The 25567-nt window shown below is 47.3% G+C and overlaps 1 protein-coding gene across 5 annotated transcripts in view; it reads right to left on the bottom strand.

Annotated features, from left to right (window-relative positions):
* LOC134980721 (transmembrane protein 62-like) overlaps positions 1–25567 on the bottom strand; it is an 80838-nt gene that overhangs the window by 11035 nt on the left and 44236 nt on the right. For 2 of the 5 annotated variants that reach the window (XM_063947660.1, XM_063947659.1), the window contains exons 4-6: positions 18960–19005; positions 17474–17615; positions 15308–15842 (exon numbers count right to left, since the gene is read on the bottom strand). In XM_063947660.1, coding sequence (XP_063803730.1) covers positions 15489–15842; positions 17474–17615; positions 18960–19005 — 542 coding nt within the window. In that variant the 3' untranslated portion in view covers positions 15308–15488. Of the gene's footprint in view, positions 1–15307; positions 15856–17473; positions 17616–18959; positions 19006–25567 lie in introns of those variants that run through there. The other 3 variants (XM_063947661.1, XR_010190464.1, XR_010190463.1) reach the window with 3 other exon arrangements.

Genomic DNA, 25567 nt, shown 5'->3' with positions numbered 1-25567 from the left:
CCTGTCGGTTTACATGGGCGACCGCCGTGATGTTGTCTGACTGGATCAGTACCGGCTGGTGTAGAAGCAGGGGTTTTGCCTGACTTAGGGCATTGTAAATGGCCCTTAGTTCTACAATATTTATGTGTAGGGAAGTCTCCTGACTCGACCATAGTCCTTGGAAGTTTCTTCCCTGTGTGACTGCCCCCCAGCCTCGAAGGCTGGCATCCGTGGTCACCAGGACCCAGTCCTGTATGCCAAATCTGCGGGCCTCTAGGAGATGAGCACTCTGCAGCCACCACAGCAGAGACACCCTGGTTCTTGGAGACAGGGTTATTAACCGATGCATCTGAAGATGCTATCCGGACCATTGGTCCAACAGGTCCCACTGAAAGATTCTGGCATGGAACCTGCCGAAAGGAATTGCTTCGTAAGAAGCCACCATCTTTCCCAGGACTCGCGTGCAGTGATGCACCGACACCTGTTTTGGTTTCAGGAGGTCTCTGACTAGAGATGACATCTTCTTGGCTTTCTCCTCCGGGAGAAACACTTTTTTCTGGACTGTGTCCAGAATCATTCCCAGGAACAGTAGACGTGTCGTCGGAACCAGCTGTGACTTTGGAATATTCAGAATCCAACCGTGCTGGTGTAGCACCTCCTGAGATAGTGCTACTCCTACCAACAACTGCTCCCTGGATCTCGCCTTTATTAGGAGATCGTCCAAGTACGGGATAATTAAAACTCCCTTTTTTCGAAGGAGTATCATCATTTCCGCCATTACCTTGGTAAACACCCTCGGTGCCGTGGACAGTCCAAACGGCAGCGTCTGGAATTGGTAATGGCAATTTTGTACCGCAAATCTGAGGTACTCCTGGTGAGGATGATAAATGGGGACATGCAGGTAAGCATCCTTGATGTCCAGGGATACCATGTAATCCCCCTCGTCCAGGCTTGCAATAACCGCCCTGAGCGATTCCATCTTGAACTTGAATTTTTTTATGTATGTGTTAAAGGATTTCAAATTTAAAATGGGTCTCACCGAACCGTCCAGTTTCGGTACCACAAACAGTGTGGAATAGTAACCCCGTCCTTGTTGAAGTAGGGGCACCTTGACTATCACCTGCTGGGAATACAGCTTGTGAATTGCCTCTAGCACAGCCTCCCTGCCTGAGGGAGTTGTTGGCAAGGCAGATTTGAGGAAATGGCGGGGGGGAGACGCCTCAAATTCCAGCTTGTACCCCTGAGATACTACTTGCAAGATCCAGGGATCCACCTGTGAGCGAGCCCACTGATCGCTGAAATTTTTGAGGCGGCCCCCCACCGTACCTGGCTCCGCCTGTGGAGCCCCACCGTCATGCGGTGGACTTGGAAGAAGCGGGGGAGGACTTTTGCTCCTGGGAACCTGCTGTTTGTTGCAGCCTTTTCCCTCTGCCTCTGGACAGAAAGGACCCGCCTTTTCCTCGCCTGTTTTTCTGGGTCCGAAAGGACTGTACCTGATAAAACGGCCTTTTCCTCGCCTGTTTTTCTGGGTCCGAAAGGACTGTACCTGATAAAACGGCGCTTTTTTAGGCTGTGAGGGAACCTGGGGTAAAAATGCTGACTTCCCAGCTGTCGCTGTGGAAACTAGGTCCGAGAGACCATCCCCGAATAACTCCTCACCCTTATAAGGCAAAACTTCCATGTGCCTTTTGGAATCTGCATCCCCTGTCCACTGCCGAGTCCATAAGCCTCTCCTAGCAGAAATGGACAATGCACTTATTTTAGATGCCAGCCGGCAGATCTCCCTCTGTGCATCTCTCATGTATAAGACTGAGTCTTTTATATGCTCTATGGTTAGGAGAATAGTGTCCCTGTCTAGGGTGTCAATATTTTCTGACAGGGAATCTGACCATGCAGCGGCAGCACTGCACATCCATGCTGACGCAATAGCTGGTCTAAGTATAATGCCTGAGTGTGTATATACAGACTTCAGGATCGCCTCCTGCTTTCTATCCGCAGGCTCCTTCAGGGCGGCCGTATCCGGAGACGGAAGTGCCACCTTTTTAGACAAACGTGTGAGCGCTTTATCCACCCTAGGAGGTGTTTCCCAACGTGCCCTATCATCTGGCGGGAAAGGGAACGCCATTAGTAATTTTTTAGAGATTACCAATCTTTTATCGGGGAAAGCCCACGCTTCTTCACACACTTCATTTAATTCTTCAGATGGGGGAAAAACTACGGGTAGTTTTTTCTCCCCAAACATAATACCCTTCTTAGTGGTACCTGGGTTTATATCAGAAATGTGTAATACCTCTTTCATTGCCTCAATCATGCAACGAATGGCCCTAGTGGACATTAGATTAGACTCATCGTCGTCGACACTGGTATCAGTATCCGTGTCGACATCTGCGTCTGCCATCTGAGGTAGCGGGCGTTTTAGAGCCCCTGATGGCCTTTGAGACACCTGGGCAGGCACAAGCTGAGAAGCCGGCTGTCCCGCATTTGGCATGTCGTCAAATTTTTTGTGTAAGGAGTCGACACTTGCACGTAATTCCTTCCATAAAACCATCCACTCAGGTGTCTGCCCCGCAGGGGGTGACATCACTTCTATAGGCATCTGCTCCGCCTCCACATAATTTTCCTCAAACATGTCGACACAGCCGTACCGACACACCGCACACACACCGGGAATGCTCTAACAGAGGACAGTACCCCACAGAAGCCCTTTGGGGAGACAGAGAGAGAGTATGCCAGCACACACCAGAGCGCTATATAATGCAGGGACTAACTGAATTATGGGGTAGATGTATTAACCTGGAGAAGGCATAAGGAAGTGATAAACCAAAGATATGTGCAAGGTGATACACGAACCAGCCAATCACCTTCTAACTGTTAATTTACATATTGGAGCTGATTGGCTGGTGCGTTTATCACCTTGCACATATCACTGGTTTATCACTTCCTTATGCCTTCTCCAGGTTAATACATCTGCCCCTGAGTCCCCTATAGCTGCTATGATATTTACTGCGCCTAAATTTAGTGCCCCCCCTCTCTTTTTTTTTTTTTATTCAATACTTTTTTTATTAGTTTTCTGATTAACATTAAACACATTACCAAAACAAAACAAAAACAAAAAAACAACAGCACAACCCACAGTAGATCCCCAGCCCAGGGAATACGCAGATTCTCCTGTCCACTAGGGACCAATAATCATAGTTATCATAGAACACCGGTGCAGGCCTAAATTCCGAAACATAGGTTGTAATTTAGAATCAGTATTGCATGCTAACAAGGCGCATATAAATCAATGAAAGCTGTATATGGATATCTATGGCAGCACATCATAAATTTGAGCTGATTTCAGAGCTAAAGCAATGGCAGGGGAACGGGAATGGCTGACCGCGGGCGCAGGGGATAACATAGAGAAAAGAGGCAGTGTACCCAGTGCAGATCAAAAGTCACACACCCACTCTAATGCCTTGCAGCATATCTAAACACCTCGGGTTCCAGAAAGCGGGGACTCAAGCCATCGACCCCACAGGTCCTGATATTTTTTCTCCGCTTTTCTAGCTAGGTATACATATTTCTCGTGAGAGGCCGTATCATTTACAAGGGAGACCCATGATCGCAGTGTGGGTGCATCTCTGGCTAGCCAAAGCCTGGCGATACACACCTTGGCCAGGCCGCACAGATAAATTACATATCGTTTGGCAGGGGGGTCCAGGGCATCCTCCTCCACAGCAGATAACACACATGTCGTCGGGGAGCACACAGACGAGGGAATACCCGTTGACACCAGGGCGTCAGTAACACCCGTCCAGAATACGGCTATCTTGGGACACTGCCAGAGAATGTGCCAAAAGTCTGCATCCAAACTACCGCACTTAGGACATCCAGAGGAGTGGGTACCCCCTACATGTCGCAAGCGCACCGGCGTCATATATACTCTGTGTATTATAAACAGTTGAATTTGCTGATATCTAGTGGTGGTAGTGGATAATCGTGGGGAACACAGAGCACCCTCCCAGATCTCATCAGAGATGGCACCCAAGTCAGATTCCCACTTGTTCCTGAGAATGGACAACGGGTCAGAGTAGTGAGAGCGAAGCATGCTTGCATAAATGTTGGACACCAGATGTCCGCTTCCCAGGGACCGCAGGAGAGACTTGACCGGGGAGTCGGCAATCATTGGAGGAGTTTCGGGAAATTGTGCGTTAAGCGCATGTCTCAGCTGCAGGTAGCGGTAGAAATGAGAAGAGGGTACACTGTACTCCTGTTGAAGCTGCAGGAAGGACCTCAGTATACCATCATTATATAAGTGGCCCAGGGACGTCACACCCCACCTCCCCCACACCGCCCCAGTCCGCAGCGAAGCCAATTCTGGGAAGCCGAGGGCATTGTCCAGAGGAGTATCTGGGTCAATACCCTGGCCTAGTAGGATAACATGTACCTTTTTCCATATGAGGACGGCCTGTCTTATTATAGGGATCTTGGACAAGTTAGGGTTCCCACAAAGAAGCATCTGTAATGGAGAGCCGGCAGGGTATATCTGGAGAAGCAATTGGGAGTGCAAAGTGAGAGCATCCGTGGCGTTCACCCACTCCCATATATGTGCCAACTGCGCGGCATAGTAGTAAAATCGAAATAAAGGGAGAGCTAAGCCTCCCAACACTTTCGGCCTGGACAGAACGTCTAGTCTCAGCCTTGCTCTCCTGCTGGCCCATATTAAAGAAGAAAGCAAACTGTCAATCTGTCGAAATGTCTTCAGGTTAATATATATAGGGGATTGCTGGAGAACATAAAGGAGTTTGGGCAAGTATACCATCTTTACCAAACTGACCCTGCCAGTAACAGTCAGGGGCAGAGACCCCCAAACCCTAACCTTCGAGCGGAGATACCCTATCAGCGGCATGACATTAAGGGAAACATAGGTACAAGGGTTATTCGATACCCATATCCCCAGGTATTTGAAGGAGTCTACCCATTTAAGGGGGGTTGGAATCACCGGGGCCTCCGAAACCGGGCCTCTAAGTGGAGTAATGGTGGATTTATCCCAGTTAATTTTGAGCCCGGAGAAACGTCCATAGTCAGTTATCAAGTCAAGAAGTTTAGGTAAGGAGGAAACAGAATCGTCCACAAAGAGCAACAGGTCATCAGCGTATAACGCTATCCTGTCTTCCCTTGCGCCAACCCTAATACCCTCAATATCTTGAGTTGCCCTAATCAAACACGCCAGTGGCTCAATAGCGATAGCAAACAGAGTCGGGGACAGAGGGCAGCCCTGCCTCGTTCCCCTGGATAGGGGGAAGGAGTCTGAGACAAACCCGTTCACCGAGACTCTGGCCATGGGCTGAAAATATAACAATTTAACATACTTGATAAAGTTGGGGCCCACACCAAACCTACTCATAGCCTCCCAGAGGAAGGCCCACTCCACTGAATCAAAGGCCTTTGCGGCATCTAAGGAGGCTATAACGGCAGAGCAGTCCTCCTCCCGAGAAGCCTGAAAATGAGTAAACAGGCGCCTCAAGTTCACAGCAGTGGACTTGCCAGGCATGAAGCCCGTTTGGTCAGGGTGGATAATTTGGGAGACGACCCGGCCAAGTCTGGAAGCCAGAACCTTGGCCAGGATTTTAATATCCGTGGGCAACAGGGAAATAGGACGGTAGGATTTAACCCTCCTGGGGTCTTTATCCGGCTTGGGAATCACTATAATCAATGCCTCCGCCATAGACGGGGGAAGCGCACTTTGGGCAAGAATTTCACTGAACAACTCAAGCAACCGAGGGGCAAAGAATTTTATATATTTCTTATACAGTTCTGACGGGATGCCATCAAGGCCAGGGGCCTTACCATCGGGGAAGGCAGAGATCGCAGTCTCAATCTCCTCCACTGACAAAGGAGCATCTAGAAGGGCCCTGGCTTCACTGGAGATGGAGGGCAAGTGGACCCCATCCAAGTATTCACATAGCTCTAGTGGGGAACAGGTCAACTGAGAACTATATAATGCCTGATAATATGAGACAAATTCCGCCACGATCTGGGGGGTGCGGTCTAGCACCGACCCAGCTGAGTCCAAAATCTCCACTGAACGGTCACCCCTTGCAAGATTGGCCAAATAAGAACCTGGTCTATCGCCCGTAGCATACTGGACATGCGAGGAGAAGAGAAGTCTGTGCTGGGTTTTCCCCCACAGATAATCATTCCATTCACCCTGCGCATGAAGCCACACCAGCTTAGAAGCATCCGTGCCATCTCGCACGTACGTCACTTCTGAAGCGGCCACCCGAGCCTCCAATTCAGACTCGTGTTTTCTAAAGGAGGATTTAAGACTCCCCACCCGTTTGATCAATGTACCTCTCAAGAAAGCCTTGAAAGTGTCCCATAGCAGAGACACATCCGAGGTGTCATCATGCATAACAAAGAATTCTAGCCAGCTAGCCTCCAAATCAGATCCCTCGCCCATATGCGTCAGCCAAAAGGGATTAAATTTCCACACTGCTTGGCCTCGCTGACAGTTTAAGTCAATATGTAACGATATAGGGGAGTGATCCGAGATACCCCTAGTCTCATATCTTACATTCTGAACTTTGGGCAAAAGCTCCCGGGACAGAAGAGCCAAATCTATCCTAGAGAAGGAAGAGTGAGAGCGTGAAAAACATGAGTATTGCCTCAAATCAGGATTCTTCAATCTCCAGGGGTCTATCAGACCCAACTCTGACACAGTGTCTGCAAACGGGGAGTTCCCGGGCCGCGGGTTGGAGGACACCCTGGACAACCCATCCAACTCATGATTTAAAACGTTGTTAAAGTCCCCCATACAGATAACGGGCATGTCAGGGGAAGCAGCCATAAAGACAGATGCCTTTTTAAGGACATCGTGCGAATATGGAGGGGGTACATACACAGCCAGCAATAACAAGGGGACGGAGTTAATTCTGCACTTGAGAAATACATATCTACCCCATTGATCCGTTTGCACAGAGTCAAGCACAAAGGGAACAGATTTCCTAATTAGAATCGACACTCCCCGGGACGCAGCTGTATGCATAGAATGGTAAGCCCATCCCACCCATGGTTTTTTAAGGGACATAATCTTAGTACCCAGTAGGTGGGTTTCCATCAAGCAAACAATATCCGACGCATAAGATTTAATCTGTCTAAGGATCAAGGAGCGCTTAACCTTGTCATTGATCCCCCGCACATTCCACGACAGAAACCTAACCGACGCCATAACAGGGCATTGTTGTGATTTTGCAAAGCACCCGCGGCCAGCCATCGCCAGTGAATATCGAAGAGGATACGCCTGCAGTCAGCTGCAACATAAACATAGCGGAAATAAGCACATTGCACAGCGAAAAATAAAAACACCTGAATGTTAACAATCTAAAATAACCCCCATCCCCACCCCGTATACCACCTAAAACTAGCGGCATACCTGATTCCCTAACAACAAAACACCCTAAGGGCTAACAATCCCAACTATGGCAGAGAGCCCGATAACATACTCCACCAGTACCAACTAAGGTCAAATTCCTATATCCACTAAGGGGGCCAAGAATTTAATGACCATAAGACAGGAAAATCCCCCAGCTAAACTCAAAACAAAACCAATCCCCCCCTAGACCTTCACCCCCACCCCAACTGAGTACCCGCTAACCCCTTAAGGACTATATGGCAGAACAAACACCGAGATCATAAGGCCCAAAATCAGCATAAAGGCAACATCTACCAATCACCTGTCCACAAAGCCACCCCCTCCCAGTAAAGGCCCGTAAGGGCCGCAAATAGCCCCTCCGTAAATCACATAGCAGCACATCACAAACAGTGGCGAATTGACTTAGCTGAGAAATCCGAGACAGGACTGCAATCAGCGGCCATCGCTCCCCCATTTGAAAAGTGTCCCTCCAGCCAAACTGACATCTTGCAGGGAATCATACGGAACATAACCACAAACAACTATACATCCCTCCCAAGACAATATAACAATAACATATGAGGCATAAACGAAGCAGTATACTTGCAAGTAGGGAAATCAAACACATAAGTTCAATCAGCAGCAAGCGCTCGCCGTGCCGGAAAGCGTCCGTCCAGCCACATTGATGCTTCACGAGGGGTCGTGAAGAATTTTGTTTCCCCATCCGAGACCACCCGCAGTTTAGACGGAAAGAGCATGGCATAGGGGATATTCAATTCTCGCAGCCTGCGTTTCACAGGGACAAACTGAGCTCTATCCTTCTGGACATCGACTGCAAAATCCGGAAAGACTGACACTGGGGAACCTTTCCACTTAAGGGGACCCTTGGTGCGGGCCAGTCTCAGAATCACATCTCTATCCCGGTAATGGAGGAGCTTGGCAATAAACGTACGGGGAGGTGCCCCTGGAGGTAATGGGCGCATCGGGACCCTATGGGCGCGTTCCACTGCGAAATGTGAAGTGAACTCCTCCGCTCCAAATACATCCAACAGCCAGCGTTAAAGAAATTTTTCAGGGGAAGCACCCTCTTCTTTCTCCGGGAGTCCGACGAAACGGACATTATTTCGCCGCAATCTCCCCTCCATATCTGTCATCTTTCTATGTACATCCATCATCTGAGACTCCAGAGCAGAAGTGCGTCTACCGAGAAGCGTAACAGTGTCTTCCAGCGTGGAGGTGCGCGTCTCAACCTCACCGACCCTCTCTCGCACCCGCTGAAGGTCCTGGTGTATAATGGATAAATCCGACTGGACCTGACCGATCCTGTCGGCCAAGCGGGCTTCACTGGCCGTGACCGCATCCAGCACCCTCTGCAGAGCAGCATCGGCGGCATCCGCAGATGAGGAGCCAGCCGACGGAGAAGGCGGCGCCGAGGTCGACTGCACCTCCCCACCCTGTTGGGACCGCGTCGGCGGATTTCTGACATACTTCTCCAACTTCGCCGCGGCCGCGGCAGACTGATGCGGTTTGACCATTATGGCCGAGCGGGCGGCAGGAGGCAAGAAATATATGAAATAGTATATCAAGAACTGTCCAGGGACGGCCAATGAATAACTGAATGTAGTATATCAGAATTATCCAGTCGCTGCTTGCGGGTAAGTATAGTATACCAGAACTGTTCAGTGACCGTGTATAATACCGGGAGCCTCAGTTAGCACAGAATAAATAATTGCGGCAGGATATATAGAAATCTTTCCTTCCCTCCCAGCATATGAGGCACAATAAATTGAAGGGAAGTGTGTGCTGGGAGGCTGAGGTTGACCAGCGTGTTACAGGATCTGCAGGGGTTAATAGCACTGCTCCCTATCCTGATGGAGCAGAGCTCAACAAGGCAGCAGTAGTATGGGGAGGGCACAGGCACTTATAGAATTCAGCCGTGCCGTGTACCTCCTCCCCAGCGGCAGAGCACAGTGCAGGAGCCGGAGGGCACGGGCTGGGGCCGCCGGAGCGAGCAGGGAGAGAGAGCGGCGGCGGGTCACGTGGTGGTGCAGCGGCCGGGGGAGCGCTCGCCGGCCGGAGCACAACAGGAGAGGCGCCGCAGAGGGGAAGCCGCGGACCCGGCGAGGACGGGAGCCGGGTGCAGGTCTTGGTGCGGGATGACGGGAGCCGGATGCAGGTCTCTGTACGGGCAGCAGGAAGCCGCGGACCCGGTGATCAGCGCTCAGGACGGGAGCCCGATGCAGGTGACAGCAGGTCTCAGCAAGGGATGACGGGAGCCGGATGCAGGTCTCTGTGCGGGCAGCAGGATGGCGGCGTCCCACGTGTAGTAGCAGGCCCGGGGCCCCCCGCACACCATAGTCACTCTAATTCAGAGGGTAGCTTGCTGGCAAGTCTCCGAGCGGGCCAGGGGTACCCCTACACTATAATGCTGGTATTGGGGTGGATTGCAGGCCCAGGGGGGGACATAGGATATTGGTGCAGGAGTTAATAGCTGGAGAGACACACAGTCTGTGTGCTACTCCATGTCCGTCAAAGCCACGCCCCCCCCCCCCCTCTCTTTTTTACCCTTTTCTGTAGTGTAGACTGCAGGGGAGAGCCAGGGAGCTTCCTTCCAGCGGAGCTGTGAGGGAGAAATGGCGCCAGTGTGCTGAGGGAGATAGCTCCGCCCCTTTTTCGCGGACTTTTCTCCCGCTTTTTTAAGGATTCTGGCAGGGGTAATTATCACATATATAGCCTCTGGGGGTATATATTGTGATTGTTTTGCCAGCCAAGGTGTTTTTATTGCTGCTCAGGGCGCCCCCCCCCAGCGCCCTGCACCCTCAGTGACCGGAGTGTGAAGTGTGTATGAGGAGCAATGGCGCACAGCTGCAGTGCTGTGCGCTACCTTGGTGAAGACAGAAGTCTTCATGCCGCCGAGTTTCCGGACTTCTTCTTGCTTCTGGCTCTGTAAGGGGGACGGCGGCGCGGCTCCGGGACCGAACACCAAGGCCAGTTCCATGCGGTCGATCCCTCTGGAGCTAATGGTGTCCAGTAGCCTAAGAAGCCCAAGCTAGCTGCAAGCAGGTAGGTTCGCTTCTTCTCCCTTTAGTCCCTCGCTGCAGTGAGCCTGTTGCCAGCAGGTCTCACTGTAAAATAAAAAACCTAAAATATACTTTCTTTCTAAGAGCTCAGGAGAGCCCCTAGTGTGCATCCAGCTCGGCCGGGCACAAAAATCTAACTGAGGCTTGGAGGAGGGTCATAGTGGGAGGAGCCAGTGCACACCAGGTAGTCTAAAAGCTTTCTTTTAGTTGTGCCCAGACTCCTGTGGAGCCGCTATTCCCCATGGTCCTTACGGAGTTCCCAGCATCCACTAGGACGTCAGAGAAATAAGATTTTAAACCTACCAGTAAATCTATTTCTCCTAGTCCGTAGAGGATGCTGGGCGCCCGTCCCAGTGCAGAAACTCTGAAAGACTTGTATATAGTTGTTGCTTAAATAAGGGTTATGTTACAGTTGAAATCGGTCTTGGACCGTTGCTGTTATTGTTCATACAGTTAACTGGTTTTGTATGATCCAGGTTACGTGGTATGCTTGGTGTGGGCTGGTATGAATCTTGCCCTTGGATTTCTAAATCCTGCCTTGTAGTGTCCATGTCCTCTGGGCACAGTTCTCTAACTGAGGTCTGGAGGAGGGGCATAGAGGGAGGAGCCAGTGCACACCCATAGTCAAAGTTCTTTTTAGATGCCCTATCTCCTGCGGAGCCCGTCTATACCCCATGGTCCTTACGGAGTCCCCAGCATCCTCTACGGACTAGGAGAAATAGATTTACCGGTAGGTTTAAAATCTTATTTTACTGCTTTGTTATACACAGGTTATTAAGGTTTTTTTTTTTTTTTGGCTCCAGGGGGACAGCCCCTCGCCTTTTTCCTGCTCACGCCATCTCACCCCCGTTTTCTACGCCGGGATTTATAGGTGTGCAAGGTTAATCCCCCTTGTACTCACAGAATTTTTTGTAAATTCAGTTACCTAAGCAATCTCAAGAGTTGGGTCCCCAAGGTTCGCTTCTGATAATAAGCCCACCTAGAGCTTTTTTCGGGGACATCGTGTTTCTACAAGAAACGCACTTTAAGAAAAACTCTCACGCCAAACTCGAATCTAGACAGTTCCCTATGGTGATTTACTCCTCTAATCCTTTGGGGGAAAAATGGGGTAGCTATCATGAGTCGTTTCACAACACCGCTCCAAACTATTTCTACCAAAATGGATAAGGAATAATGACGCTGGTGAATGTTTATGCTCCCAACTCTAGACAGGGGAGTTTTTTCCGTAAACGGTTTTTAAAAATCCAGCTACATCGCAGGGGCTCATTGTTGGTGGGAGGGGACTTCAATTCAGTTATCTCACTTGATCTGGATAGGAGTGGCCATGCACAATCACATCACCACCGTCATCCTCAGGGTAATCTACGGAGGCACATGACCGAGGCTGGTCTAGTCGACACATGGAGAGCGCAGTACCCAACTTCCAGAGACTACACATTTTTCTCAAATCCCCACGGATCATACTCTCGAATCGACATGATTCTGCGGTGCAGCAGGTTATTGCAAACCTTATTAAAAGTAGACATTATCACTAACGTTTGGTCGGATCACTGGACTGTCTTGGCCACAAATGATCCGTTAGATACCCAAGCTGCCGTCGTCCATGGAGACTGAACGAGACACTCCTTCATATCCCACACTTCAAAGAAATCATAACAACCCAGATTCAGGAATACTTTGAATCCAATTTAAAAGGGGATGTCCCCCTACCCACCGTGTGGGAGGCACACAAGGCAGTTATTAGAGGAGCAATGATAAAATATGGTACACATAGGAAAAAAAACCCAAATGATAAGATTTCCTTCCTTAGGGTTCTTCTCACACATAAACAGTCCCAATCCCCTCAAGTCCTCTCTCAAATACAGAGTGTTAGGGGGGAACTTCAATCCCTTCTAGCTGAAAAAACAGAGAAATCCCTCAGATATTTAAATCAAACATTTTATGAAAAGAATAACAAGTCCGACTCTCTTTTAGCCTCTAAACTCAAGGCAAAGAGAGCTTCCCAAAACATTTTTGCTATACGCAATGCTGGGAATGCCATTACCTACGATCCAGGACAAATCAATTCGTCATTCTACAAATACTACAAATCTCTTTATAATCTTAAGGTACCAGAAGCTGGCCCCGCTCTACCGTCATCGCTAGCGCAGGAATACTTGGACGCATGCAATCTCCCCAAACTCTAGATTTCGGCTATAGGTTCATTGAATTCCCCCATCACCCTTGAGGAACTAACACAGGCATTAAAATCGCAGAAACCATCCAAGGCCCCAGGCCCTGTCCCCATGTCATATTATAAAACTTTCTCGGGGGTCCTATCTCCTTATCTAGTTAAGGTTTTTAACAAAGTTATGTTGGGGGACAGATTTCACCCTGAATCGTTGAAATCTACGATTATTGTCCTCCCAAAACCAGGAAAGGACCCCACAAATTGCACGAGTTATAGGTCTATATCGCTTATTAATGCTGACATAAAGCTACTCGCAAAAGTCCTGGCCACACGATTGAATTTGTATCTAACGTACTTGGTCAATGCTGATCCCGACGAGACAATCTCTGGATAATACGAGAAGGACGATCAATCTAATCTCACACATCAACAGAACTAAAACTCAGGCAGTCCTACTATCACTGGGCGCAGAAAAGGCCTTTGATCGCCTCTCATGGCACTTTATGTTTCAAACATTAAGAGAATATGGCTTTTGTGGTGGCTTTCTGTCGGCGATCCAGGCTTTATATCACAACCCATGCACGGCGGTGTCCACCAACGGTATTTCCTCCCAGTTCTTTAGTCTGGGCAATGGAACCAGACAAGGGTGTCTCCCTTATTGTATGCACTCAGCATTGAGCCTCTGGCGGCTCACATTAGGGGAAATCCTGATATACAAGGGATCAATGTTCAGAACTCCCAATGTAAAATTTCACTTTTTGTGGATGATGTCCTGTTATCCCTATCTTCTCCTCTCACTTCCCTCCTGAATTTACAGGCCGAACTCTCACAGTACGGCGCACTATCGGGACATAAAGTGAACACTACTAAATCGGAGGCGCTGGCTTTCCACAGCTCTGTGGGTTTGTTAAAATCCAATTATGACTACATCTGGCGGCCCAAGTCTTTAACATACCTGGGGATCCAGATCACAAAACATTACGATCAATTATTTAAAGCTAACTATATCCCGATTCTGAATAACATTAAAAAAAGACTTACTCAAATGGGGCCCCATGTTTATTTCTTGGACGGGAAGAATAAACTCTGTAAAAATGAATATACTACAGCGGTTACTCTATTTGTTTCCATCTATACATATAATCATATCTGCATCATTTTTCCGCACCGTTCAGTCTCTATGTGGCAAATTTATTTGGGCAAACAAGACCCCTAGACTTGGCAGACCTTGTATAGCAAAATCTTCCACTAATGGCGGCCTTGGCCTCCCCATTTTTGAACGCTACTTCCAAGCAACGCAGCTGAGCCATGTGGTGGCATGGCATACGAAAGAAGGGGATAAGAAGTGGGTGTCTCTTGAGAGTGAATTGATTAACCATCAATCGATTAGTTTTCTCCCATGGCTCCCGTCGAGTTTAAGACCAGCCTCGGTAGCATCGACCCCCTGTGTCTCCTCTGTACTGAAAACATGGGACTTTTTGAATAAAAAACACCAGTTAGCTCCATATCCTTCCCCAATGACTCCTCTTTGGCACCATCCCGACTTCCCTCTGGGGTGCATGACTCCCTACATGAGGCCATGGGCCTCTTTGGGCATCAATAGAATATAACATGTTTTTGGAGACGCAGCTTCACAAAACTTTGCGTCATTATGTGAGAAATACAATACCCAGACTCAGGAATTTTGACTATCTACAAATACTTAGTTTTGTACATTCTCTCCACAAATCTGTTAAAGCTAGAACTCTTCAACCCCTTGAGAGGATGTGTTTACATAGCCCAGACAGTAGAGGAGTCATATCAACTCTTTATTCTCATTTAGCGGGCTCACCACCCGACAAAGAGCCATTTGAAATTGCATGGGAACGGGACCTAGAACTAACATTGACCGAGGAGGATTGGTCAGAAACACGGGAATTGGTCGCAAAGACTTCTATAAATTCTAACCTTAAAAAGAATGCCTTCAAAGTGTACTCTAGGTGGTACATGGTTCCTACAACCATACACCGGATCTTCCCCACTAGTTCAGATCAATGCTGGGGAAACTGCAGCCACCGAGGTTCATTTATGCACATATGGTGGGAATGCCCCCTGATTAGCCCTTATTAGGATGCCACTTTCTTCTGGGCGATGTCCTTCACTCTAACATTTCCAAATGCCCTCTACAAGCCTTACTTTGTAAACCAGTTGAAGGACATTCAAACCCTGAACGCAAATTATGTAACCATATACTAGGTTCGGCCAAAATGTTGGTAACTACAAACTGGAAACAACCTGGCACTCCATCCATTCAAGCTGTTATTAATAAGGTTTGGTTCGTAGCTGCAATGGAATACATTACGGCTTTGCTTCACAACTCTGTTGGGAATTTTTTAGACACATGGATGCCATGGTATTCCTGTTTTCAGAGGCAGATGCCGGGCCAAGTGTAAATTACCAAGTCCTAGTGTAAGTCAAGATAGAGATCCACTCATTCACTAGGTATACTTAACCATGTATTGCGGTTACACTTGATAATTCATCAGTTACGCATGTGAGGTTTTTTTTTCTCTTTCTTCTCTCTCTCTCTTCCCTCTCTTTCTCCCTCCCCCCCTCCTCCATAAGAGTATAATACATGATAATGACAGTGTACTTTTGATATGTTTAAGTAAAAAAACAAAACACAACATGGAGTTCAGGTGGTGATTTTGGAAACCTTTTTTAATTAATCTTGCATCATTTTATGGCAATTACATTAGCTAGATGTCATTTTCAAATGCATATTGATCTTTATGTCTTGCTGATATGTTGTAATCTGTACCGCCTTTGCTCCATTTAAAAAATAAAGAGTTTAAATAAAAAAAAAAAATACAGATGTGTAACATTAGTCATTGGAGAACACATAACACAAACAAGTACTTGTGAACACGGGCGACACAGATAGCTTAAAATTAAAGTACAAAGTCAAAATAAAAATATTTTTTTTATGAGGAAATGAACAGAAATAATTATTTGCCATTTTTAATCCAGAGTACAACAGCCTTTTGAACAATAAAGTCATTATTTTTATGTTTGAGTTATCAGGCCTCAGTATGCAGTGTGAAGTGACTGACCTCATTGCTGTCCGGATGCCGGGTGAGGAAGACACAATAATTGACGTGGGGTAGTGACCAAACCACACAGACTGATTGCTGCGGAGACTCTCAGTGGCCAGTACAGACAATTTCTGCATCTGATTCTAGAAGAAGAGACTAACAGGATTAATTACAATTGAAGAAATCATGGAGGTATAAGGGTACGAAAACATGGAAAGCTTAGCTTAAAGCTGTTTTAAGAACTATTATAAACCTGGCGGGAAATGTAATTGGGTACGAGTTTGCCAAGGTCCGGGATTTTGGCCAAGATTGCACGTATTTTTAAAGCAGCAATCATTAACAAAGCAAAAGCAGGTTGGTTTTGCCCTGTAAATGATTGCCGCTTTGAAAACCGTCCAAAATCCCAGACCTCGGCAAACTTGGACCCTATTACATTCCCCCCTAGTCTTTTTCCTCTTCGGGCTTACCAGGGGCTGCGCTTGCAACCATTTTTTTTTTTTCAAAGACCTCCATCGTTCATCACAAGAGACCTGGCTGAAAAATGTTTCCTTCTGATTGGTCCACCTGCTCTTGCTCCCCCCTTCCCCCACGCCCATTTTAAAGTGTCAAGCTTACAGGTCCTGCCCCAGGTGCTAACACAGCTTTAAATGCTTATGGATGTTTCACCTGTAACTAATTCACAAATGTAACACACAAAAGAAAACAATTGTAAATTAATCTGCCATGGAAGGATAGATCATCTAATCGCATAAACTCTATTACAACAGTATAAATAATGTTAGTGAGACAATACTATTTACTGATTAGTCTGGGATGTTCATTTCTGATATAACTATTATTGTACATTTAGAAAACAATTAAGGCATCTTTTTTTTATTTTAACAAATTTCTAAAATGGGAAAGCAAACAAAATAAAATTATTTCTGGTCCGCCCGTCCATCTGGGGGACTCTGCTTATTCTTGTGGTGTTGCAGGCACCACACCAAGAGCAGGCACAAAATTCAAATGGGTTGGGGCTGTAATGCCAGTGGTTGGGATCCCGGTAGTCAGCATCCCGACCACGGGATCTCGGCCACCAGAATGCCGGCGTGCTCGGTGGCTCGCCACAGGTTCTACTTCCAGTCTGTGGGTGTTGTGGACACCCACGAGTGGGAATAGCCCGTTTGCCGGCATTCCGGTGTCAATATCCTGACCACCGGGATCCCGACTGCTGGTAAAGCAACTACATCCCCATCCAAATTAAACTTGTTTGTAAATATTGCGTCCCCCCCCCCACCACACACACTCTTCAAATCCCATGCGGCCATAGGACCCATAAGAGACCAGTTGAGACTTAAAAAGCCCACAGGACAGCTAAGAGATCACTGATCCAGAGCCAAACTCAACAAGAGTTAACAGAACACAGTTACAATAAGCAAGGTATACTAGTGTCCCACAGATGAATTCAGAGAAATAGATGTAACAGTGAGTACCAAAACCCTCTTTTCTCTTTCATCCAATTTGGGGACGCTGATGTACCTTGCATATGTTACAAAGCTGCCCCTAGTGGAGAGTATGAGCAAAGCAGCGTGCAAACCTCATTCAGCTGCTCCTTCAATTGTGGATGAACACTTTAAGGCACAAAAGTAAAACTAATTTCTATGGTTACTGTTTTCTCATGGGATGTAGAGGGGGGGGAGGGGGGTGTTTAAATTTTGTGTCTGCTCCTGATTTAGTGCCCTCTACATCCCAAGGTGCACCGGTATACCTTACAGACTACATGAAAAATGTGTACCTTATTAATTATCCCAAAGAAGTTGAAGGGTCTTTTTGGTCCTGGGGTGAGAGTCGCATCAACACAAATAAATTGATAATTTCCAAATGGGGAGCAGAGAGCAAAGTGGAAGGAACCTTCTTTTTGACATCCCGAATACTTCCTAGAACACAAGTTTTAATGGTTAACATAGGTACTAACTGTACCGCTATGTTTATTGTGATATGGGCAAAATAAAGTAAAAAATAAAATGAATATAAAATAAAACAAAAATAGTACTAATATAAGGTTAGAAAAATAGAAAGGTGATATACTGAAAGAGTTACTAGATAATAGTACTCTTTGTCTTTAAGTTCATTAAGTCTGTGCTGCAGCCTGCGGCGTCCGGCACAGCTGCTGGTAAGTCTTTTGTTTGTGGTAAAGTTCAAATTCCGTGCTGCACTGTTAAATTCGATGCATAAATATAAACACAGTCTTTCGATGTCTTCACGGTGTGGAGTGCTTAGGGTTAAACAAGGATAAAGTAAGGTTGCTCCGGACTGGTCTTCTCTAGTCTCAGCTTCTCATGGTGTGTCCTGGTACAGACGCACCTGAGAGCTAGAGGGTTCGAGTGGCTGACCTGCCACTCGAACCCTCTAGCTCTCAGGTGCGTCTGTACCAGGACACACCATAAGAAGCGGAGACTAGAGAAGAAGACCAGTCCGGAGCAACCTTACTTTATCCTTGTTTAACCCTAAGCACTCCACACCGTGAAGACATCGAAAGACTGTGTTTATATTTATGCATCGAATTTAACAGTGCAGCACGGAATTTGAACTTTACCACAAACAAAAGACTTACCAGCAGCTGTGCCGGACGCCGCAGGCTGCAGCACAGACTTAATGAACTTAAAGACAAAGAGTACTATTATCTAGTAACTCTTTCAGTATATCACCTTTCTATTTTTCTAACCTTATATTAGTCCTATTTTTGTTTTATTTTATATTCATTTTATTTTTTACTTTATTTTGCCCATATCACAATAAACATAGCGGTACAGTTAGTACCTATGTTAACCATTAAAACTTGTCATTTATAACATTAACCAGTTACATGTGGGCATTTTTGGAAATCTATTGCGACTAACCTGTGAACTCATAGACCTATACAATAGCCATCACTATATCGTATAGGTGTGGCTATATTTAACCCAAGGGTACTTACAGACAACACTAGTTTCACATATAGCATAGACAAGCAAAATTATTAGCCAGGACTGAGCGCTACACTTCAATTTAAATATTTCTGCAATTAGTAGTCTGGTCGCCTACAAGTGTTAGCAGCTCGTCCACACGTTAGGATCTCAGTGCGCAGATAATCCAACAACAATACTTCCTAGAACACGAATGCAAAACATTTTAGTTCACTGCCAACTTACTAACTGGTTCCAAGGGCCACATGAACTATAGCTCCCATGAGGTCACAGCGCACATTCCCAAAGGTAAAGTTACATTTTCATTTTATCTACCTGTAGTAGTTTTTGATGCTGCTCAGGTCTGCAATGTTAAATGAATCTACATCAGAGAAAAAAAAAAATGTTACAACAGAACCCTTAATAATAGGAAAACTATGAAAATGTTTGGTAAATTAAGATTTAAATTCATTAGTTCAGATAACTGCACAGTAAATATCTACTAAATACGGTATAGTATTGCAAGCAATGTAAGATGATGAAAAGAAGAGTTATGGTAGATTTACCATTGTTAACTCTCTTTCTGCGATGTACACTGGGTTCCACAGGGAAACAACGGGGTGTAGGCTGTCACAGGATGCATTGGGGCCTCCTCTGTAACCCCGCCTCCAGGCACTGTGAGCTCAGTTTCGTTAACCAGTCCAATGTAGAAGCAGGTAAGAGAGAAGGCAGATGTTAGTCACATAGAACCACATTCTCATGACAGGAGAAGGGACCAGCGGCTAATGCCATACAAACCCATACAAGCTAGGTGCATCAGGGTGGGCGCCCCGTGAAACCCAGTGAACCTCGCAGAAAGAGATTTAACAATGGTAAGTCCTTAACTCTTAAACATAACTCTTCTTTTCTGCAGTGGGGTACACTGTGTTCCACAGGGAAACAACGGGATGTCCTAATGCAGTTCCTCACGCCTTAGCGGGTATAAAAACCCGTTGTCCAAAGGAAGCATACTGGGAGGCGGAAGTATCAAAGGCATAGAACCTAATGAACGTTTTCACTGAGGACCATGTAGCCACCTTGCACAATTGTTCTGCGGACGCGCCACGGTGGGCCGCCCAAGAAGGTCCAACAGACTGAGCAGAATGGGCTTTAATAGCAGCAGGAGCTGGGAGTCCAGCCTGCGCACAAGCTTGTGCAATCACCATTCTAATCCCTCTGGTCAAGGTTTGCTTATTCGCAGGCCAGCGACGTTTGTGGAAACGAAACAGTACAAAAAGGTTATCTGACCTCCTGATAGAGGCAGTCCTCTCCACATATATATGGAGAGCCCTTACCACATCCAAAGACCGATCTTTGGGGGACAAATACAAAGGGATAAAGGCCGGGAGCACAATCTCTTGGTTAAGGTGAAAAAAATGACACCACCTTAGGTAAATAACCTGGGCGATTTCTAACAATTGCCCGGTCATCATGCAATATTAGAAACGGTGGATGACAGAACAAAGCGCCTAGGTCCGACACCCCTCTAGCAGAGGCAATAGCCAACAGAAACAGGACCTTGGCTGTGAGCCGTTTAAGGTCCACTGACCCAAGAGGTTCAAATGGAGACTCTTGCAGGGCATTCAGGACAACAGACAGATCCCATGGAGCCACCGGAGGGACATAGGGAGGCTGAATCCTTAACACACCCTGAGTGAATGTATGCACGTCAGGTAGAGACGCAATATTTCTCTGAAACCACACAGACAAGGCAAATAAGTGAACCTTGAGGGAGGCCAGACGAAGGCCTAAGTCCAGGCCTTGTTGCAGGAAAGCCAGGATTCTGGATGTTTTGAATCTGTACACATCATAGTTCTTATCAGCACACCAGGTGAAGTAAGAATTCCAGATCCTGTATTAGATCCGGGCAGATGCCGGTTTGCGGGCTTTCAACATAGTTTGGATGACTGTCTCAGAGAATCCTTTGGCCCTCAGGAGTGATGCTTCAAGAGCCACGCCATCAAAGCCAGTCTGGCCAGGTCTGGATAGAGACAAGGGCTCTGTACGAGGAGGTCTGGTCGTTGAGGAAGTAGAAGAGGACGCTCTGTCGATAGACCCTGCAGGTCTGAGAACCAATGCAGTCTGGGCCATGCCAGAGCGACTAGCAGTAGTGTTCCTCCTGCTTGCTTGAACTTCCGCAGGACCCTGGGCAGGAGTGACACTGGAGGGAACATGTAAGGCAACCGAAAGTTCCATGGAATTGCTAGTGCATCCATGAATGCTGCTTGAGGATCCCTGGTCCTTGATCCGAAGACCGGAACTTTGGGATTGTGTCGAGACGCCATCAGGTATACATCTGGTAGGCATCACGTGTCCACTAGGAGTTGAAAGACTTCCGGATGAAGACTCCACTCTTTGGCATGTACATCCTGACAACTGAGGAAGTCCGCTTCCCAGTTTAGGACACCCGGAATGAACCATGCCGATATTGCTGGCAGATTGCGTTCTGCCCATCTTAGGATTTTTGACACTACCAACATTGCCATGCGGCTTCGAATGCCACCTTGATAATTTATGTATGCCACTGTGGTGGCGTTGTCTGACCATACTTGAACAGGCCTGTTCTGTACCAGAGGCAGGGCGAGAGTTAACGCATTGAACACCGCCCGCAGCTCCAGAATGTTTATTAGGAGGAGAGACTCCTCCTTGGTCCAACGACCCTGGAAAGAGTGTTGCTCCAACACCGCACCCCATCCCCACAGACTGGCATCCGTCGTCAGCAGGAACCAGTCGGGGATCCCGAAGGGATGGCCCTTGCTCAATTGCTGGTCCTGTAGCCACCAAGTCAGCGATTGACGAACCTCTGGAGTCAAAGTAATCATGTGAGATTTGATTCAATGAGGTAGGCTGTTCCACTTGGAAAGAATTAACCTCTGCAGAGGGCAGGAATAACATTGAGCGTACGTCAGGCTAAGTACTTGCATCGCCGAGTGTATAGACACTCTGGAGCAACAAAGGAAGCATCTTATCCTACTTTCTCCGGAGACAGGAACAGACGTTGACTGTGTGTGTCCAAGAGTGCCCCCGGGTGAACCATGCTCTGAGCTGGGACCAGTGAGGATTTCTTCCAATTGATGAGCCACCCACGGGCTTATAGGAAGCTTACCGTCAGTTGTAGATGACTGAGGAGGACATCGTGGGAGTTTTCCAGGATCAGCAAGTCCTCCAGATACGGCAGGATCCTGACTCCCTGGCGACGGAGATGTGCCGTCATTACAGCCATGACCTCGGTGAAGATCCGTGGAGCCGTAGCCAGTCCAAATGGCAGAGCCTGGAACGGATAGTGTAGGTTGCCAATAACAAACAGCAGATAATGCTGATGTGACTTGGCAATAGGTATATGCAGGTGCGCATCCTGAATATCCAGGGATACCATATAGTCTCCGGATTCTATCGCCAGTGCAATGGAGCGCAGCGTCTCCATAACGGAACTTGGACACTCTCACAAACTTGTTTAGTGATTTGAAGTTGAGGATAGGCCGGAAGGACCCATTGGGTTTCGGAATTAGAAACAGGGTCGAGTAGTAACCACTGCCCCCTTTGGTACCAGCACTACCACTCCTGTATCCAGGAGAAAACTCACAACCTGCTGCAGAGCTTGCGTCTTTAGTGGATCCGAAGGGATGACTGTGGTGCAAAACTGGCGAGGGGGACGTCTCTTGAAAGAGACTGCGTACCCGTGAGAGACAACTTCTCGCACACGAGTCTAAAGTGGTCTTTAACCAGATCTGGGTGAACTGCAGAAGTCGGCCTCCCACCCTGGGGTCCCCCAGGGAGAGGCCCGCCCCGTTATGCGCAGGCTTGTCTTGTTCATAAGCAGGCTGACTTGTCTTGGGCTTAGTGGTTTTGGAAGCACGAGACTGTCTTGGGTATGCTTGACCTTTTGCTTTCCCTTGAGGTCGAAAGGAACGAAAAGTACCTCTTGCCTTCTGTGCAAAGGATTAGTATTTGGGAGAAAGGCAGTCTTGGCAGCTGACAGTTCAGATACAATTTTATTTAGGTTTTCCCCAAACAATATGTCTCCCTTAAAAGACAGTACCTTTAAGGTCTTTTTGGAGTCCAGGTCCACCTTCCATGACCTCAACCACAGAATATGGTGAGCCAGGACAGACGTAGTCGACGCCTTGGCCGCCAACATACCTGTTTTAGAGGACGCCTGTTGAATATAATAAGAAGCGGTGGTGATGTGAGACAGATATCGTCTGGCATTGTCAAATATATCCTTGGGCAGCTCTTCCTCTAATGTCTGAACCCATGCTTCAATACCTTTAGCAGCCGAGGAGGCAGCAATAGTGGCTCTAAGTAGAGCACCTGTCCGGGAGCAAATAGATGTCAGGCATCCCTCCACACGCTTATCTGTCGGTTCTTTCAGTTAAGTGACAGTGGTGACAGGCAGAGTTGATGACACCACTAAGCGGGTGACATGAGAATCCACCGGCGGTGAATTTTTCCCACTTGTTACATAACTCTGCAGGGAGAGGGTAGCGAGCTAAGGCCCGTTTCGAGAAAGGGAATTTCTTCCCTGGATTAGACCAGGGTTCCTGCTTGATGTCAACCAAATGGTCAGAACGGGGTAACAGATTTTTAGCCACCTTCTGCCGTTTAAACATGTCAGTTTTCTTGGTGACAGTAGTGGGTTATCTGTAGAATTTGCTTAATAGCAACCACTAGAGCAGGGACGTCAACTTGCATTGTAGAATCCTCGTCAGAAACGCCTGATTCAGTTTCTGACAGGACAGTATGCTCCCCGTCCTCTTCAGATGAAACATCAGAAAGATTTGGGGATTGTGAGGAGGAAGCAGTCTGCTTAGATGACCCAGCGACACGGGAGTGACCGGAGGTAGATTTTTGTCTGACCAAGGAATGAGTCAACTGCTGCAACTGGTTAAAAAAGTTTTCCGCCCAAAGTGGATTAACCATAGCGACTATTTGAGACTGTAATGGTACAGGTGGTCCCATAGGGGGTGTTAGGCGTTCCACTAGAGTACCCAGTAGGCTTGAGAACGCGGCCCAGGGTGACTCCTGATTGGATATAGGTGTTGCGGACTGACTGGAGGGTGTATGACACATGGTACGCAGACCAAAATACACAGCTTCCCCCTCTGGTAAATATTTAAGGCATTCTCTGCATGATGCAGGAGAGTCCACAGATTTACTGCCCTTCCTGTTAGACATTGTACACAAATGCAACAGAGAGCGGTTTAGTACGATGAAGCCAGAGTATAATACCTACAAATAAATCCGATAGTATGTGACTGAGTCGCCAGTACACAACACCTGTGAATAAATCTGGTATTATGTGACTGAGTTCACAGTAGAATACACGTAACAGGTAAATACTGTGACGCACTATATAAACAACCCTGACGCACCTAGTCCCTTAGGGTGCAGAATATAGTGATAGCTCTCTGGGAAACACTGAAAGTGAAACCTCGCAGCAGATACAGGCACACACAGTCACATTAGCAATGCAGATAATTATTAGTATGATAATAAAACTGCATTGAACTAATATATGTACATGCTTATGAGACGGCACCCAGCGTCTCAGTCAGGGAGTGAGGTAGCGTGTGAGGAAGCCAGAGGGCGGGCAAATCTGCAGTAGATGTCGCCCTGTTACGGGGAGAGGCTACAGGTCAAGCGCCTACTCCCCTATGCTGGACCTCACCACCGGTACTACGGAGCCTTTATCAATAGGGGCATTAGTACACCAGACCTGTACTCCTATGCCCTGGCATATATAGTGGGGTCCCTGCTCGGTGACAGTGTCCATGCCGGCGTCCCAGCCCGTCTCCCTAGACTGCGATCAGGAATGCGATTTAGTGGCGGGTCCCGCCTGGGGGACCCTCTTACCTCCTACTCCCCGTAGCAGCCACACAAACCAGGAGAGCGTCTGCGACCGTGTGCCTAAAGTCTCCACCGCAAGTACCCAGGAACTGAGCCGCAGGAGTATGCGACGGCAATTGGGAAGTGATAGAGCTGCAGCGCTGAAGTGTCAGAATGACATGCAGCGCTGACAGCCCAGTTTTGAAGAAATTTTCTGGCAGATAAAGCTTCATCAGGGCTGCACACTGCAGCCCTCCTGTTAGGTGACATGCTGCTACAGGCAGGCACCAACTCGAAACTGAGCTCACAGTGCCTGGGGGCGGGGTTACAGAGGAGGCCCCAATGCATCCTGGGACAGCCCAAAGCTTTAGCCTGTTGGTGCCTCTGGATCAAGATTCACTCTACACCCCGTTGTTTACCTGTGGAACACAGTGTACCCCACTGCAGAAATGTAAAGTGCAGGCATTTGTTACATTATTACAGTCAGAAGCGTTTATAGGTGATCACAACTTAATTTACTATATTCTGGTAACATCGTATTGGAATTCTGTAATGTTTTGTTATAAAACTTAATCATTATAAGAGGTGCTACCATGCTTAGACTTGTAGCGTCACATAGAAAAAAAGAAAGATACAGGTGCATACTCCACATCAAGAATACTGGCAATCAGAACAATTATAATAAAATGTCTGCTATTTAACAGAGTAAAAATCAAGGGCCCATCTACCGCGATCTATCAGGTGGGTCCATAACATTCCTGAGGTTCAAGTTCAGAACACAGAACCTCCGTGTCAACACTTTAATTGCTACCTCTCACCTACGCTGCTGCTTCTTATTAATGTAATACTTATAGCAGTGTAAATATTAATAAGTGTTACATTAATAAAAGGCAGCAGCATAGGTGCCAAAAGTGTTACATAGGTGAGAGGTATAATTAAAGTGTTGCCACTGGGGTCCCGTGTTCTGAACTTAGGAATGTTAGGGACACACCTGATGAGGTCACCTGGTTGCTGTAGGTGGGCCCATAGTTTTTGGCCAAAAAATAAGAATTTACTTACCGATAATTCTATTTCTCGTA

This window comes from Pseudophryne corroboree, chromosome 12 (genome assembly GCF_028390025.1).
Source record: "Pseudophryne corroboree isolate aPseCor3 chromosome 12, aPseCor3.hap2, whole genome shotgun sequence".
Taxonomy (NCBI): domain Eukaryota; kingdom Metazoa; phylum Chordata; class Amphibia; order Anura; family Myobatrachidae; genus Pseudophryne; species Pseudophryne corroboree.
Note: the sequence above shows the minus strand (reverse complement) of the source record. Positions and strands in the feature narration are given on the sequence as shown.